The 19,114-nt window shown below is 37.8% G+C and overlaps 1 protein-coding gene across 1 annotated transcript in view; it reads right to left on the bottom strand.

Annotated features, from left to right (window-relative positions):
* Positions 1-19,114, bottom strand: part of LOC102233331 (neural-cadherin-like) — a 322,632-nt gene that overhangs the window by 37,235 nt on the left and 266,283 nt on the right. The window contains exons 33-34 of the mRNA XM_023332302.1: positions 11,934-12,198; positions 3,520-3,700 (exon numbers count right to left, since the gene is read on the bottom strand). Of these exons, the coding sequence (XP_023188070.1) occupies positions 3,520-3,700; positions 11,934-12,198 (446 nt within the window). The remainder of the gene's footprint in view (positions 1-3,519; positions 3,701-11,933; positions 12,199-19,114) is intronic.

The following is a 19,114-nucleotide window of genomic DNA, read 5'->3' as shown; positions in this document are numbered from 1 at the left end:
CCAGCAGCAAAGGTCTAAAGCACTGGACCGGACTTCAGGCATACCGGGCAGTTTCCCGATGGGCCAATGGGGAATTTAGTCCAGCCAGTTTTTTAAATTATGATGCTTATTGGTTAATAAAACTGGTAGATTGACCCATTAGTCATGACTGATACCAGACTAGACCAATTGCAGCAGCTCAGGGCCACGCCCCCTCCCTCAATGGCCACAGCTGGCCTCAAGGTTGGGAACTGAACCTAACATGGCTACACCAGCAACGCCCCACCAACTGAATCACTAACAGCCTATAATTTATAGGCCATTCAAGACCATGTAGAGTGTGTGTAAAAATTTAACTATAACTTTAAAAACAATCTATTTACGCCACAATTTTGTAGCCTTATTGTTTGTCTTAATATAATAACAACACATCTAAATGGTGCTTAAATTTGTTAAACACATCTAGTGTTTCAACACATCTAAATTTGTTTAGATCTTGGTGACAACAGAGAACTAAGAATAAACATTCTGACTCAACAGGATAATTAGAAATAAATGGGAGATGAAAACTGTTTAGAGATCCAGGGAAGTTTCTGCCAAGCAGTAAAGGGCCAGTGGAGAGGAAACAACAGCAGGAGACTCCTCTGAGCCGCCGCCGTCACCTGGAAGGCATTTAATGGCCTTACTTTATTTACTCATGCACATTTGTTTAACTAACAGAGCTGAAAACAAAATATCCGAAGAGATTAATGCAGGAATATGAAGCCAAAGATGATATCTCAGCTTTTCCTCCTAAACTACAGGATCCTTCGATTCCCATCATTTCCCAAAGCATTTGGCAAAATTGTGTTATGCTTGATAAATGACGGCACTTTACCTGAGAGTTTTATTGTAAATTGTATTGAGATTTGAGTGTTCGCCGAGGCAATCTATGAAACTATTTTTTGAAGAGCCCGGGAGTAGAAAACACATTGATTCCTGCGTACAATACCGGTTATTTAGTGGAGCAATTTTTGGTACGGAACGCATAATACTGGTGACTTCAGCGGTGATGTGCTAGATCTAAACAGAAACATAAAAATAGATAATTATGTGAAAATATGACTGCATGTACCATTAGGGTAAATAATTTCTTGAATCATAGAGAATTTATAAGAGTTGGTGTGAAATAAAAGTCATAGTTGGATTCACTGAAAATGTTTTACGTTTATTGTGCTCAAGGCCCAAAATTAACTACACCTTGTGCTGCAATCTGAATGTTAGAAATAAACTAAAACTTGTATTTTTTCATTTCTTTTCATTTTTTAATCAGGTTATTTTTTAGCTGTTTCTTCATGTGTTAAATTGGTACACTTTTGCAAAAGACCTATTTTCTATTCTTCTATAAAATGTTTTCCTGTCAACTGATGAATTTACATCAGAATGTTGCCACCTCATAAAAGGTGAAAATACATGTTGTCTTTTTCCTTGAGATCTACAACAACTGCTTTTGTTTAGATCTGTTCAAAATGTCATTTTAGAAGCAAAGTGTCTGATCAAAAACACATTCTGTTCCTGCTGGCGGTCTAAAGTATGACGTTGCTAAAATGTCACCTGTCTTTTGTAGAGTGGGATGAATGCATGCCTAAAATGGTGATTGTGAAAACAGCTCATCAGAAGAGAGGCATTTTGGAAACAGTGAAAGATTTCTGACATGCTGTGAACTGAGAAGTTTATCTGAAAATCAAAGTGAAACTCAGGGTCACGGGGGCTGGTGCCTAACTGCAGCGGACATTGGAGTGAACCCTGAACATGTCACCAGTCCATCACAGGGAAACACAGAGACACACAGGACAGACAACCATGTACACATCCACACACACACTCATGACCAAAAGGCAATCTACAGAAACCAGTCAAGTTTTTGGACTGTGGGAGGAAGCCGGAGTACCCAGATTAGAAGAACTGATCAACTTTTCTTCACTTCTGATACTAAACCTCAGGTTGTATCGGTTGATACTGACTCGATACAGAATAACAGCTGAATTTACTTAAAATGTTTCTTTATTTAAACACAGGCGTAGATGCACTGTACAACAAAAGTGTAAAAACAACTTTAATTTGTTCACTCAGTTCAATTAGGCCAATGCAAAATGAACTGCAACAAACCTTTTAAATGGTTCAGAAAGTGCAATTAGAAAGTCGAAGCGTAATATAAAATAAGTAATAAAGCATGAGGCACTCAGAGCACAAAGCATAAAGTTAAACTCAAAAGATCTGCCCTTGTGGATTGGGTCCATTGTCACTGACACCCTATCTAGATTTTCCTTCAATATAGGAACTGATACAGATATTAATATCAGATCGGTGAATCTCTAACCCAGAGAGATCCCAGGTAGTCACGGTCACAACATGCTAATTCAACTTAGAAAGTCTAAAGTTTACAACCTTCCTGCCGAAAGGCAACAGAGCTAACTGCTCCCTCATCCAAAAAGTTCTTGAGAAAAAATACTTGAATGAGTTTTTATAAACCGTCTATTATGACTCCTCTCACTTTACCACTGATTCCTTTTCTTATTTATTGATCGATTCTTTGTGCCACTTCTTTGGACAGAAGTACAAGCTCCCATTGAGTTGATTTGATAGAGTCTGATAGTCAAGAGTCCATCAAGAAGGTTTTGATTAACAGAGTCAAAGTGAGAACTGACCTTTGAAGACGTGGATGCACTCCACTGAGTTTGTCTGTTTTTTTTAAGTAAAGCTCTTTAAGTAAATTTTAGTTTTCCTCCAAACATCTTGAACATATCCTAAGTGTCAGTCATTTTTTGAAGCATTAACATTCCAATTCTGCAAGTAATCCAAAGTGTGGAAGCTCCAGATTAGTGAAAGCCTGTTCACAAAAACACTAGTCTCAGAGACCTTTGGGAGTCCAAACCTCTACTGTTGAGACATGTGACTAACTCTCAGACTGAGGTGGAAAAACTGCCTGGGTACAAATACAAGCTTATCAATAAAGGAGCTTTTTCCTGTTTGGTTGTTGCAGCTCTGGTGATAAAAGATGACAGAACAAGATTATATCCAAATCTGGGCTTTATCATCTTGTCTAAGAGGTATTAGAACTCTTAGGCTGCGGAGAAACTTTGGTTCCTGTGAGACTTATGAACTCTTTATCTTTATTCAGGTTAGACAATAATTTGAAAGTTCATTTCCTTGTCATAAAACTTCCTCTTTTACAGAGCAGTTTGCAATGTAGAAATGTTATTTTTGGTCTTTCTTAACCTTCATATTTGTTAGTGTGTTTCTTAGCTCAGTTGATAACTAATGAATAGAAATGAGTTTAATTAATATGTAATTATTGACTGGATTAACTCTAGTTGATTATGCTAATAATCTTTAGATGAAGTGTAATGATCTTTGATTGATCCCAAATAAATCCAAATCCTGAAGAATACACAAAAAAGTAAGTTGTTGCGGCTTTGACCGAAAAAGATGAAAATGTATGTAAGCCTCCAAGAGTGACTGAGCTCTATACCAGCTACATGTGTGTGTATGAGTGTGTACCTGCATTCGTGCACTCTCCACAAGTCCACGCAGGTAAACGGGGCTTTACAGTGGTACTTTTTGCAGGAGTCTGATGAACATCCGACGGAGAGCCCTTGCACGCTGACCTGGGAAACCCCGTCCCGTGGCTGGCTGTCCAGTGGCATGTAACGGCCGTTGAGGCGTAGATCCCTGATGCAGCCTGCAGAAGGAGGAATCAAAGCGGAGGACTCAGTGGAACAGGGAAATGCTGCTGTAGGAATTCATCTACCCAGACATCAAATTAAATAGAGTTTAGCTTGAAAGTCCATGTTACTGATAGATTAAAGGACTGGTTTATTTTTTCATTCACCAAAAAGGTTCTGCAGAGTGCCAACAAGTTTTACGTCAGTTGCTCAATAATGAAAGGGGGAAAAACACTAAGAGGATTAAAGTCAATGATTTCCATGCATATGGGATATAACATTATGTGTTCCATAGTGCTTTGTTATCTACACTAATTAAAACTTCTTCTGGTGCAGTCCCCTGATAAACTTATTAAAGTGGAGTGTGACCACTGGCTGTTAGATACTGAAAATATCTGTTTGGAGCAAACCCCTTAACCCCTGCTCACCTATAGCAAAAGTCTGCCAGCAACGCCGTATCTATTAGAGCCATAGTAGAGGAATCTTCACTCCAAGCAGCAATTAAAATAAACACATCCTTTGTGATCAGGCTACCAGTCAGTGATTGAATGCAGCAGGAGCTGAAGCTGTACCAGGTGCAGAAGGAATAAAGTGCTTAATGCTTGATATGCACTTCTGTGAACTTTTGAGATGACCTCCAGCTGAACCCAAAACTAAACTAACCTACAGTTCAGTGTCACATTTTCTAGCCAACTTAGAATTGTCTACTTGTTCGCTCCGGTGAACTAAGCTGTATTGTGACTGAGCAACCGGTGCTGGAAAATGAGAAAGAGACGACTCACTTAAGTTCTCTTTGGAGGGGCTAGTGACTAACATGCTTAGGCTGGTTGTTTTCTTATCTGTTGGCAATTAGTATGGATAAGCTAGTGTTAGCATTGAATTTGTTAGCGTTAGCGTTGGCCAGGCTAGCTACTAGCATGCCAATTGGCCATTCACGCCTTGGACTCATACTTTCATTTTTAAGGGAAACTTTATCAAGATAAATAGTTGGCATACAATGTCTGTAAGAATCATAAATTAGATTTATTGACATGAGTTTACTGAAATCCAACATGACAACAAGCATAAACATACTTTACTATGCTGAGCTGAAGTTGGCTTCTGACTGAGGTTTCCAATTCAGCAGATAGCTAAAGGGCGATTCCACCTAATTTTTTTCTCCTCCTAAAAAGAAGAAGTAGGTAATCTAATGTGTGACTAACCTAAGCATGCTAGCCACTAGCTTCTCCAAAGCTAACGCAAGATAGTAGCCTCCTTCTCGTTTGTCAGCGCCGGCCATCACTAAACCCGGACATCTCTAGTTTCTAGCTGTAATAATTGAAGCTGTGTGCTGACTCTAGATTGTTCCTCTTTAGGTCCAAATATAATAACTTCAGTTTTGCTTCTGGAGTGTTCTGGAGAAAGGTATTGATTTGTTCTAAGCATTTGTTCAGGGTATTGTTGGGTTCTGAGTCACCTGGTAACATCATAATGTAGAGCTGTATATCATCTGCATAGTTATGGTAGCTAATCTTATTTCCTGTTATAACCTGAGCTAGTGAAAGCATATTGAATAAGAGAAGTCCAAGGATTGAACCTTAGTGTATCCTGCATGTGACTTCTGTCCTCTATGAGAAGTTATCTATTGAATCAAATAAATCCCAGTGGTGTCTTTTTTGTAAGATTCAAACCAATTGAGTACTTGACTGGAGAGTCAAAGTCTTTGGTTTAATTATTGTAGAAATCAGTGGAAGTTTGTTAATTAGGTCATATGGCTTCCTATCAGGATGAGAAACCAGCAGCTTTTACACTGTCAGATTTCAGCTCTATGTCCTGAATTTGATCAATTCAATAAAGGTGTTTATTTTTTGTCTTTTTGTTGTAATAATCTTTATTCCATTAAACTATAATAAAACCATCATGGAAATTAGTAATGATGTTACTCACTGTTAGGAACTCAATGTCTCAGAAACCAAACCAGAAACAGCCTTTAGAGGACTTGTTATGTGTTTTAATATCAATTTAAATATCCCACTATTACATATACCTTCATTCAGACAACGAGAATAAAAAAATGGTACACAGATGCATAAGAGCTGTCAAAATAACTATATGACATATAATACAACAATTAAAACATGTAGGACAAAACAGTAGAGTGAAATAAAATAAAGTGGATGATATTCATTACAGTAAGTCAAAGAAAAGAGAGTAAAAGCATAATTTTAATTAGACTTCACAACAGTGAGTGAACATGTCTGTCTATTGTGCAATTACAAAGCATCCCACTGTTTTGGAGCTGCAGCGCTTTATCACCTCTGAGTCTGCATCACGTCTTTGGAACATATAAAAACATCTGGTGCACTAACCTGAACAAGTGAGATTGTACATATGGGTGCAACAACTTAAATAAAAAAAGAGCACAGATATTAAAATATTTAAAACAAATAAAAGCACCTTGGAAAATAAATTAGAAACAAACCAGAAGGAGGCAGAGGAGATGAGTTAGAATTTGTGATATGAAACATTTCGTACCAGTTGAAAGTGAGAAATGGACGACTGGCTGACTCCAAAAAGAAGTGGGTTACAGTAATCCAGAAAGAAGGTTGTAAAAGAATGAATTATTGTCCAGCATTTCATTTCCACACAACAGACTTTCTACCAAATCAAGTTCAACAGAAAAATAAAAAATATATATATTTCACCCATCAAATTTAGATGAGAGATCCATTCCAAAGTCATCCAGCCAAATTTGTGTCATGTGATATCAGGGAGAAAGCGTTGATATATGGGTTCTTTCTGGTTTCATTAAGCCTAAGCAGCATGACTTCAGTGTTTTTTCTCATTAATATTCAGTAAATGAAGAGCCCTTCGTCTGAGGTCAACAAGGCAATCAAGGAAAGGCTAGACAGAGGATCCAGCCAAGCACCTCAGTGGAAATAAACCTGGCTGTAATATGCTTAAAACATGAAAGGACATGTTATGCTTCTGAAAATAGGTCCAACCTGAAAGGAGGAGAGAAAAAACAGAGGCCCAGAAATGGATCTTTGTGGTACTCCACAGGGACAGAGATAAACTCACTGATGCTGACAAGAAAACTACAACCACTGCAGAGCGTCTGCTGTCAACCAGACCTTTCCTGGCTAAACATCAGCAAGTTATAATCTACTTTAGCTATGTTTCCATCCAGTTGTTATGCAAATTTTGAGAGAACTTTTAAAATAAAAGTTTTTCCATCTACTAGATCAGAGGGAATTACCAAGGTATGCAAACCATGACCTGATCAGATGTTGACACTATGTACAGCTGTAATAAACAAGATGCAGACGCTGCAAAGTAGCAAATATCTATGAAAAATGGAGGGAGTCCCCTCCAAGCTGGAGGTTTGTACTTAGAAATTTCTCAGAGCTTTGTGTCTCTGGTGAGACACAGTAGAGATAAAAACAGATTTTCTTATTTTCTTCTTACAGGATTTTAAGTTATAACCATCAAAACAAGAAATAAATGTTTTAAATATTTCACTCTCTCTGTAATGTATAATATACAAAAGTTTCATTTCTGAAATAAGTGACAAAAGATATTGAACTTTTTCACATTTTTTGACTTTTTGTACTTAAAATGTAATTCTCAGTTTGAACTTGTGTTGTGCTCCATTCTGTCCAGTTGTGTGGTAAACATGTTACACCAACAATATTAGGCCAGCACAGACTGAAACAACCCCCGGCTTATATTTGTTTAATGTGCATAATGAGGACAGTATTTTCTATTTTAAATCAATCAACATGTGTTTTGTTTATTGCACAGAAGCTCCATGGCGTGTTATTAGGTATAAATGAGTGTGTCTGAGGACATATTTCCAGTATTTCTGTTTTTAATCTATCTGCCAACTTATTGTATTTAGTAAACATTTCTTTCTCTAGCTTCCACATTTTAGAGAAAGATATTCACAAAAGTAAATCCAAACAAATGTGCACATATTCAGTCCCTCATTCCCTGCCACAATCTATCAGTCTTGCCTGTGTTGAAAAGAAATGCTTTAAAAAGCCATTTAATAAACTCATGCATTGTCTTTTATTGCCTGAGGCGCAGCTGTCTAAATGTCTTACTGTCTAACTCCGGGGAGCTCTCAGGCTCTCTTTCACTCTGTGCCTGCATCTTTTATTTCTGACCTTTTTCTTTATCAATTATCAAACAGTAACACTTTTTCCAAACCAAAAAAAAATGTTTCCTTAGACTCATAAGTGCTGAAAGAGTGGGCAACTTCTTTTCTTGCCCGTTGTGTGTGTTTGTGCGTGTTTTATAGGTTTTTAAATACTGTATCTTCTCGCATTCACACCTTACGCTTTTTATTTAACCTTGATTTAACCAGGTGAGTTGAGAGCAAATTCTTATTTACAGTAACAACCTGACGTATACAGATGACCTTTGCGTCTTTTAACTGTTTTGCACGACCCGATTTAATGTAAAAATATTTGTCAAGCCATCTGGGAACGGATGTCAAAGCTGCACTGCAGGTGTGTGACAGGCGATGACAGGAGCCACCAAACCTCTGCTAGGATGGTGAAATAAAAACACAAGTCCTGATATTTTATTTAAATAAAAAACAGACATAAATCTGAACTACTTTCACGTCTGTAAAGAGATGAGGAGATTTGCAGAGGATGCACAGGAATTAGAACAATTAATGAGCACAAAGAACTATTCTCCTCTATTGAAACCACAAGTTTAGAAATAATATGTCAGATTTGTATATTAATGTCTTCAAAATCAGAGGTTTACTTACATTTCCTCAGTATTTGGTAGCATTCCCTTTCACTGTATGATTTAGGTCAGCAGTAGGGATGCACGATATTATCAGCATGGCATCGCTATCGGCCAATATTAGCTGTAAAATTTAAATCGGACATCGGCCATTCCGTCAAAATAACTCACTGATATAAAAGGTGTTGTTAAGCCACTTTGTAACCGTTGTGGCCGTATGCTGAGGGTCATTTTACATTTATAAGGCCAGTTTGCCTCTGAACTGTAACGTCGTAACGTCCTGGCTGAAAACCTTCAATACTTGGTCCAATAATCCCTGTGTGAATTTGAAATCTGGAATTTGAATAATGTTTCTTTAACGCAATAGCTTCCTCGTTGCTGATTGGCCTTTCAGCCCAGGACACGTTTTAATGTGGATGACAACACTGTCTTACCAACTTTTTTCATTTTTTAAAAATCTGCAACACTAATTTTTAAAGTAGCTGAAACATTTTTTTCATACAAGGTCAGTGAGTATAAATCTGCTTGTGAAGCAGTGTACCGCCATCAGCTGGTCACTAATCTGAGCGTTGTTGTGGAGCGTGCAGCCGGCTCTGGGGAAACACGCCATCCAGAGCGTTTGAGTGAATTAGCCATTAAAGTGTCATATCAATCATTCATTAACACTCAGAAATGTCACAATCCCACCCTGATTAGGCTGCATACGAACAGATAAAAGAATCTATTTTCAGTGGCGCCTATTGGTTAAAAAAAACCTTCTTAACCCATCTCATACACGCTCAATGGCAAAACGCTTTTTACTTTTAGTGTGACACATCAAACATGTCACATCATATTTAAAGCTTTACTCCGTCTCAAACTTCAAGTGGTGCATGTAGGAAAGATGGCCTGCCAAATTTATTTGGAATGCGGTTGCATTTCTCGATTTCTGTTCAAGTGTTGCCTGTCACCTGAGATGCTTTGCTACGTCTGTTATTCGTGCCATGAAAGAGAAGTTCCCGACCTTTTTCCTTTTGACTCAATTATTTACAGTGTTTAGGATAAAGGTTTACTTATTCCATGCTTTGAAGTGACAGCGGCGACAGCAGTTCAAACCAGTTCTAATTGAGCGGTAGACCTCATAAAACGGGATGAATAGACAGATAAATAAAGTCCAAACTCATTACTGTGTTTCACAGACAAGAATTCATAACAAGAATCAGAAGCACAGATCTGAACTTCTGTTGTGTTTACAATCAATTGTTCTGCACCGGGCTGAATGACAAAAACACATCCCATCCAACAGTGGAGATGAAATATGAAATATGAAATATGAAAACACAGAACTTTGTCATGGAATCTTTCAACCCGGGTGTTACCTCACTGATTCTGATTCACATTTTTAACAAATCAAAACGAGATGAGGATCTATAAGATAAGTTAAAAACATATTTGCCCCCTTAGAGAGTGCTTCTGTTTTTACTTTTTCACCCTAAAATATTTCAGTATCAAATTTCATTTCAGACAAAGTCAACTTGAGTAAAAACAAAATGCAGTTTTGAAGTTAGAATTTCCTTTAAGGGGGAAAATACCAACCAAACCAACCTGCCACTGTGTCCAAAAGTGATTTCCCCCCACATTTAATCATCAATTAAGTATAATTACCCACAATTTCCTGGTTCAGTTTCCTGATTACTGCCTGACCTGTGGAATCAAGAAATAACTGAAATAGAAACTGAAGTAGGCTCGAAAGTCACCAGTAAAAAGACAAAAATGAATCCAAATGCAGATCAGTGACTTGTTCCTGAGGTCACACAAGAATTCAGAACAACATGTAAAGTACTGCTCTTAGTCTCCTATTAAATATTTGTTTCATATTCTGAAAGATTTACATTTAAAAAACAACAAAAAAAGAAATATCTGTAAAGGGGTGCCTGCTTTTTCATGTGTCTTTATTACTATGAAAACTCATGAAACAGAAAGAACAGATAAAAAACCCCATAAACATTCTTCCTTCCTGTACGCAGGATGATGTGGAAGCCTCATCACTCCAAGGTGTGACTTCCACTCCTGTGGTATCACCTGCAAATTTATTGGTCAGGTGCTCTTTATGTGTCAAAGCACGGTCATGTGTTATAAGTGTGAAAGGCAAATTTGTTTCCCGGCGCTAAAAAAAAACAAAACAGCTCAACTACGCCTGAGGTATTTTGCATAGATGAGCAGATGTGCAACTTGGGAGGAGGGGAGTGAATACCAATTGCACTCTGCACCTTTCAGACTCGATGAAGATGAGAAAAAAAAGGAACGCCATGAGTCACTTTCCTTTCACGTCACGATATTCACGGCGGTGTTGGTTAATAACATGATATCCTAACAAAATACACTTAGGGGTTTATGGTGCAATGTGAAAAGACGTGAAAAAGTTAAAAGGGTGTTTTGACTTTGCATGAGCTTCGTAAACATGACTGTAGACTTTAAACAGACATGAGACATTGTGTCATGTTCAGAGGTAACAGACATACTGGTTATGTTTCAATCCAATTGACATGCGAACTTTCAAAAAGTCGCAAACAAGAAAATGCTAATTAGGCGCGTTTCTGCTCTTCGGAGTGAATCAACCAGGCTATGCAAAGGGTAATTTCATCAGACGATAACGTTATGCATGCTGCAATAAACTAGCATGGGGAAAAGTAAAGAGAGGTTTTCAGGAATGTGTTGCTATCGGATACGTTGTAATAGTTCTGTCCTGTCAGCTAGGATCGGCGACGTCATCTGCTGTCCGCATAAAAGACAGGAAAGACACAGCTAATCAGTTATGTGAGGTAAATGTTTGTTATTCGGATGATGTGTGTCTATTTCACTGTCAGAGCTTGGAAATAAATCCAGGAGCAGCATCTCGTTTTAACCAGAAAATTTCTCATTAGAACAAGAAAATCTTGGTATAATGAGAAGCAAACGGCGTTAAAACAAGAACGTTTTTCATTAGAATAAGTAAAACCTGTTTAATATTACAATTTAAGAAGAAACCTTTTCATTAAAACAAGATGAGTTTGATATCTCATTATAAAGTTTCTTGTTTTAACGGGATATAACTTTACGTTCCTCTGACTGATTACGACTTGTTAAAAAGGCATAAAGCGGCGCACTGTGACTCTCCTTCTCCTGGTTATTCTGGACCACATCTAAAAATCCCAAAAGGCGTTGCTGTTCTACTATTTCTTACGTAAAAGAGATTATATTTTGGTTTTAATGAGATATAAGTCAATCTTCAGCTTGTTTTTAAATCTCGTGACAAGAAGGTTTCTTCGTTTTAAAATGACACTGCGCCTTAATTTATTTCCAAGCTCTGGCAGATAAACTCTTGTGTGACGGAACGGAGCAATCTTGTCGAAGTTACAGTCAGACTCGACAATTGGCCAGAAAGGGACGTTTCAGAGTTTGGAAAGATTACAATGCACAAAATCTTTCTGAACCTTTGATCTTAAGACCTACAGAATACACACCAAGTTGCAAGTTGCCGTTTTTACCCACCTTGAAAGCTCTTGTTGCTTTCCGAGGGGAGGGAGTTCCCCAGCATCACGGCGGTCGGGTCGATGATGATTTCCCGGCTTCTGCTCTGCAATCCCGTCACCTCCCGCTTCCCTCCGCCGCCATCCAGCCGCAGCGTCATCTCGTTGTCGTGTCTGTCCAAGGAGACGTCGTGCCACTCACCGTTGTCAAGGCGATAGCTGGGTAGGGTCAGGTTGTAGTCTCCGTCGCCGAGGTTGTAGAAAGTGCAAAGAAGGCCCTGAAATACCTGCAAAAGGGAACAAAAGGGATACCTGGAGTTTGTAAAACAGTTTGTATATAAAACAGCAGTAAAATGATGAGCCTCACAAGCAACATGAATTATTCAGACGTTATATAAGATGTTCCAGGAACGGAAAATGAATACTCTTGCTTTAATAGATCAACAACAACACAAACAAAGCAAGTAAATAGATTCTATGGCTCATTCAGGAAATGATTACATTACCAATCATCACACTGATTATTCGGAGTAAGAGAAACCTTGTAGCATGAGGACAATTACGTCTACAGCGCTAGAGAAAGAAGAGCCAATGCCTGCTGCTCTAGTCTGCAAAACTGAACATAGTTTGGATTCTTTCAAAAAACCACAGAGTCACCAGAGACCTGATACAGCACAGGAAAAAAATTATATTTTATGTGTTTTACAGATTTCACTTGTTTCTCTGCCGCAGGCACATTTAACAGCATATTCATGTGGTTAATTGGCAGCAATAAGACCCGCCTCCTGGCTCTGATTGGTTGTTTTTGACCAGCTCTGAATAATGAGCTACTATTCTTCAGACGACAATAGTAGCTCAGGGAGGAGGAGGAGGAGGCGATCGATCTTTCCAGTTTATCTGCCTAATACCATACATTCATGGCATGGTAGACATATTTTTAATAAAAGTCACATAGTGCGGTTTTAAGTCATATATATTTTTTAAATTTACTTTTTTAAACTTACTTCTCAATTATTTTAACTTACTTTGCATCATACATAAAATGTTCAGACGTTTTGTGGAAGAGTTAAGGTCAGAAGTCACAATTAAACAATGAGGAAGTGTCCCGGACGGACTGAGATGGAATTCATGGGGGCGTTCCAGAGTTAAACCCATGCTAAGGGTCTCAATAGTTTTTCACAGCACAGTTACAATCTTTCATTAAATGAGAACAAGAACAAAATCAGCGTTTTTCTGCCCTGCAGCAATGCTGACAGCATCATCATGAAGTTGAGTCATGTATTCCGGTAACTCTCAGCGGTATGAATTTATGAGCAAAATAACATGATATCTATCGAAAAAAAGGAAACAAAAGTCATCCATGATGACCAATTTTTATCAACAAGTAAAGCGCCTTAAAAAGCCGCCTGATTTATGTTGGAATTACTTCTCTCCCACCGATGAGTCTGAAAGAACCAGAAGTTTATTTGAGCACAAAAACAATGTGTTGTTTCTAATGTTGGCGAAACAAAGTGAAGCGAATCAGATTAACGTGGTGGTTGAGTCAATCTCTGCTTTCATCACGTCTCACATTCCACACATTTACACCGATGAGACTTTCCATCCATCCATCCATCCATCCATCCATCCATCCATCCATCCATCCATCCATCCATCCATCCATCCATCCATCCATCCATCCATCCATCCATCCATTATTGTTGTTATGTCTGCAGTGAATTCCCAACCATTGAGGGCTTTCTGTCACACTTTTAAAAAGTGTGATAATAATCAGTTTTTTGAAAAAAAAAAAAGAAAATCTAATCTGATTATGAAGTAAAAAAAAAAGTCTATTCAAATAATATCTCTTTTTATATTTTAATATAGTAGCAGACATCCAAGACTATGAAAAACACCAAGGGTTCATAATGGAATCAAAGTATGAAATTCTTTTTAAAGTAGGGCTGTGACTTTGCCACAGAAGTTTTGATTAATAACACACAGTAGATTGTAATGCAATTAATCATTTTATTCTATTTTTTACATATGGGGGTTAAAACTGATCTGACTGGATGCTGGAAAAGACTATTGTTGTGTTTAAGTTGTGTTAAAGGAGTTAGCCGATTAGCAAACCTATTCAAGCCTAAAATAGCATCTCAGTGCTGAACATGTAGCAGCAGCGCAGACGTCCCCGACGCTAACTTCAGCGTCCACAGTCCACATATCTAAAGAGGTTCCATGAACGATGAGGAGTTCCTGAAAGACTGGAAAGCTGAATGGTTGGAATAGCACTTTACATAAAGCTAATGGTTGAATAACATGAAAGACAGATTAAAAACTTTGAATATCTTAGTTGTTGAGTTCGGATGTCTATTTATTCAAAAACATTGTTTATTTTGTTGACATACAGTTTTTGATTAAAATGTTAAGTTCAATTAATTTGTTAAATAACTTGATCAGAAATTTTAATCAAATCCCACCACTACTTTAACATCTTCCCAGAGTGGTGATAAAGTATTCATTTCTGAAATAATGAATCATTCAGAAATCTTAATATTTACCCGATGATGCTGATTGCTTAGAACTCATTAGATTGTCAGTTACTGTGATTTCTTTCCAGCTTTAAGGGAACGAGGTTGCCTGAAGTTCACCTTAATGAGCTTCTATTTCACATGATGATAGGACTCATCATGCTATGCATCACAGGTTCATCTGTAAAAAGGCTACATAAAACTAGCTACTTATACTTGTCTGTGTTGAAGCAGCCTCAGCACGTATTAGCCTAGTAATCAGCCTGGAGCCATTCTGAAGAAGAAGTTGGAGGCTACCAGGTTCTGTCAGGCATACAATGTTTGGAGGGAAGAGTCTGCGGCTCCTACTGGGAACCAGTGTCCCCGTAGAATGACAAGCAAGTACAGTCTGTCAGCAGTTTACACAGAAAAACCCCCTCCAAGGCATTTAATGTCACAAACAAACTCGCGGGGCTGATGGAGACAAAACAAAAAGATCTCTTTCTAAAACAGTTTCCCTCAGCTCAGGCCATTAATCTGCTTTTGTGACAGTCCAGTCTTGGTACAGGTAAATATTACACTGACTTCACATTGAAGCTCCAAGCTTAAAACTGGCTCTCTTTCAGTTGGGTCTATTTAAAGTAAAACTGAAGTGTTTAGCCATAAATACCATAAGGAAAAGCTTACAATCCTCAGGACAGCAGCGTAGCTAAAATGGTGGCAGCATCATGTGTGGATGTTCTGGTGCTCTTCACAAAATAGATGACAACATGAGGGAAGAACTTTATGTGGAAAAACTGAAGCAACCTGTTTCAGAATTGGAAGAGACTGAAAATTTGCTGCAAAAAAAAAAAAAAAAAATTCTGGCTCATTAATTGGGCATTTAAATAATAATAATAATAATAATTTTGGGAATACCAACTGACCTAAAATGGAAAAAACTGAATATGTTAAATTATTAACAGACAGAATAGGAAACATGGACACATGATTGAAAAGGCAGAAAACATTAGTACTGATAAACCCGATTCATTTATTCTCCCTCCAGCCAGCACAGGACCAAAGGCTGTCCATCAGGTCATGATGTTATTCCCTCATCAAAAACACACCTGGAGTGTTGACTTCCAGGATTAATGAGAACCAGTTTGAACAGTAAACTGGACTTAACTGCATTGTTTGATCACTAGGATCAATTTGTCTTATTGGAGTCAAATGATTTTCTTTGTAAAGTGTTTAGATTTGTGAACTGGAGCAGCATAGTTAAACTTTTCAGTGCTGATATAGTTGTTAAAATGCTTATGTTATGTTGTTGTGGTTTCTCGGCTTTGTGTTTTTTCTCTGGCTGCAGGTTTAGAGGCAGAATGCTGTAATGCTTCACTAGTGAAAGTAAACTTGTTTGGCTTCACCTTGACAGTCACACAACAATTCTGGATGCCACAGAGAAATACATTTATTTCTTCCTTCAAAGTAAGAAATAAAATAATAAACTGAACTGAACTGAAGTTATGTATCTTTTCTACACTGTATACAAACATCTGGTTTCAGTCATTTTACTGAAACTGAAGTAGGATATCGACAAAAAATATAACAAGTTTTCTTTAAAAGCAAGCTTCTTTTAAACCAAAAATGGCATTTGTCTATTCATTTAATAAATAAAAAAATCTAACTTCAGAAGGAATTATTCATTTTTCTAAGTGGACAAATCAAATGAAACTCATTCGCTTTAGGGAGATCCACAAATGAAAGTTCTAAAACTGTCTGCATGTTAATTTGAAACAAATCCCAAATCAAAAGGCAACTTGAGGTAATTATGGTGAAAATGCTGAAGTGACTGAAGATTAAGCTTCAGATTTAAATATTTTAAAGGTGGAAAGACTCCAGTTGGTTTGAGATAACTTAGAGCTGCTCCTTTTAATACTGTAAGGATATGCAAGACAGATCCACAGTCTAGAATAAATGTCTATTGTCTTTTTAAGGAAAGTCAAAAACATGCAGGAGGAACGTTTCTAAGACAAAAATGCACAAATAGAAAGCAATTAACACATTTATTACAACGGACTGCACTGAGGACCTGAAATAAAACCATAAAATTGCATGCCTGCACTTTTTCTGTTTTTATTTTAATTCCAACGCCTCTCTGTCATCCGTGCAGCATGGAGGGCCAGGAATGCAGGAAGGGTGGGGGGGAAGAGAGACGGATAGAGAGGAATATGTCCGAAGGCTGTTTTAAGAAAGACACGGTGGTGGGTGGGTCGTCCTCATTTCAATTTCAAACTGATCCTCCAAGTGTCCCACTGAGCATAATTTCCTCCCCTCCATCTTTGTCTGCCACTGCCAGAGCGTAAACAGAGAGCTGAGATGAGAAGGGCAGGCAAACTGAGACAAAGCAGGAGGGATGTGACGGGGACGTGGGCGCACACCACTAACTTCCTCACTTCTCCTCACCATAATAAACATAAGGCAGGTTTCTGAAGGAGGACACTGGTCAAAAATGCAAATCATTACTCTTAACTTTATATACCCGACTACAAATGTCCATGTCTTTGCTTTTCTTAAATCCATTTCTCTCACTATTCCTGTTCTAATTCATGCATTAACGACTCCCTACTTTTAACAAGAAGTTGGGTAAGATGTCGAACACCTCCAAGGCTGTTTGGCTTTGGGACGGAGGCTCATTCCAGGGCTTCATTATAAGGTAATAATTATGTTCACAATCCACTAGGGCAGTGCTTTATATCCAGACATGCTCCCAGCCACCTGATTTAACCCCAATTAAAGCAGAACAGAGTGGTGTGATTTAACTCCAGCTCTGCTCCCAGGGTGGCATGTATGAGAATGTGGTAGATGGTGTGACTGGAGTTTGCAGGAGCAGTTTCCACTTTGCGTGTGCCACTCTGCTTTGCAGTCAGCACTTCCAGAGAAGGGAAACTTTTAATCCTTCAGATGCTTCTTAAACTCTGCAGCGTTTTTGAACCAAACATTTTAATCTAAACACATTTGCTCGTTGTGTAATTGGTAATTCTAGGCCTTTAATTGTTTTTTAAGAAGTTCTTTTTTTTATGCGCATCGATTCTTGGGATTTTTGCCAATTTTCAATTGCCCCAAATTACTTCAATTTATTTATTTGTTTCCTATAGAAGTAATTTAGATAATGAACCTGGTTTGTATAAAGACCAGACAGATATATGAAGCTGTCATTTCCAATACTGATACTTCTCTTATACTCATTCTGAATACATACAGTGTTTTTGGAAAGACATCTTGACTGACATGAAAATGGAAAGAAACTGACATTTTGATGAATGAATGAACGAATGAATGAATGAATGAATGAATGAATGAATGAATGAATGAATGAATGAATGAATGAATGAATGAATGAACTTCAGACATGACGTTTAGACTGGTGGCTGAGGTTGCAGCTCTTCACCCATACGGGAGACGCCACCCTTTATTTAAAGGAAATGACCACATCACAATGAACCTGATTTTCCTTTAACCATGCAAATATGCTACCATTAAAATAAATAATAATCTTGAAAACACAAAAGTTTGGTTTGCTAACAATCTGCACAGCCGACATCATCAACCCAACAAACCCACAAACCCATCCAACACAACCAACCAACCTGTCCAACCCGACCCAATAGGGTAATAGTGCATCAAAATAAGATCCAGAAATCTGACAGGCTGTCTACTGTCTAAGTAAATAAATGAAATTTAACATGGTGTGTGGTAAAAGCCCTGATGTGAATTCTTAACAACTGAGTGTAATTCCTTTGTAATTTTCAGCTCAAGGAGCAGTTTGATGCTTTACGGAATACCTATTGACAACAGTGTTTTTTAGACTACATGTAATGACAATAGGTGGCCATAAAGCAACTAACAAAAGCAAATAATTTGTCCAAAGCATCTGATAAAAAACTAGACAAGCAGGTGTAGTTTTTTTTTTTTATTCTAACAAAAGTTCAGCTGACCTACAGTGAGGAGCATGGACAAGTTCGGCCAAGTATTTCATTCCTTCATGCAGAAAGCCTTGTAAAAATAAATGAGCTCAGCAGTGTGACCTTTGGCAAAGCAGCAGAATGAAAGAGCAGCGTTTTAATGCCGTATCCTAATCAGTGAATGTCGGGTTATGCACCGTCCCCGTGACTTTGACGAAACATAAAATGGCATTACCTGGTCATAACAAAATATGATGCTGTCAACTTTTTCTCTAAGGAGATGGCAATCAATTTATTAACTCTTCAATGACTTTAATAGCGGTGCTGGCAGTGATAACCTGAGGCAATCCACAGTTTAGTTTTCAAACCGGGTTTTAAAAAAAAACGTTATACAACCTGGAGCCATGTCTTGATAAATAGTTTATACAGTGAGCTGGAACATGGTGAGTATTACCTGTGAAGGGTAATTCATCCAAAACATGGTACTTATATATATAAAACTTAATTTTGTTTTTACTCAGTTCATCTTAATCTGACAGTAACATTTGTTTTAGGAGCTAAAGTGTGGAAGAAAAGCAAAAGCTGAAGAAATCTGTAGGGGAACAAATACTTTTTCACTGTGCTGTACGATATGCATCTGTAACGTGAGATAACATCAGAAATCCACGAAGTGCCCAGTTACAGTTCATGTTGTTTGTATATTTTAGAGTGGATCTGTACAGTATATCTGCACAGATTTAAAGATTTCCCACAGTTAAATGCTTTATTCC

This window comes from Xiphophorus maculatus, chromosome 4 (genome assembly GCF_002775205.1).
Source record: "Xiphophorus maculatus strain JP 163 A chromosome 4, X_maculatus-5.0-male, whole genome shotgun sequence".
NCBI classification, from domain to species: Eukaryota; Metazoa; Chordata; class Actinopteri; order Cyprinodontiformes; family Poeciliidae; genus Xiphophorus; species Xiphophorus maculatus.
Note: the sequence above shows the minus strand (reverse complement) of the source record. Positions and strands in the feature narration are given on the sequence as shown.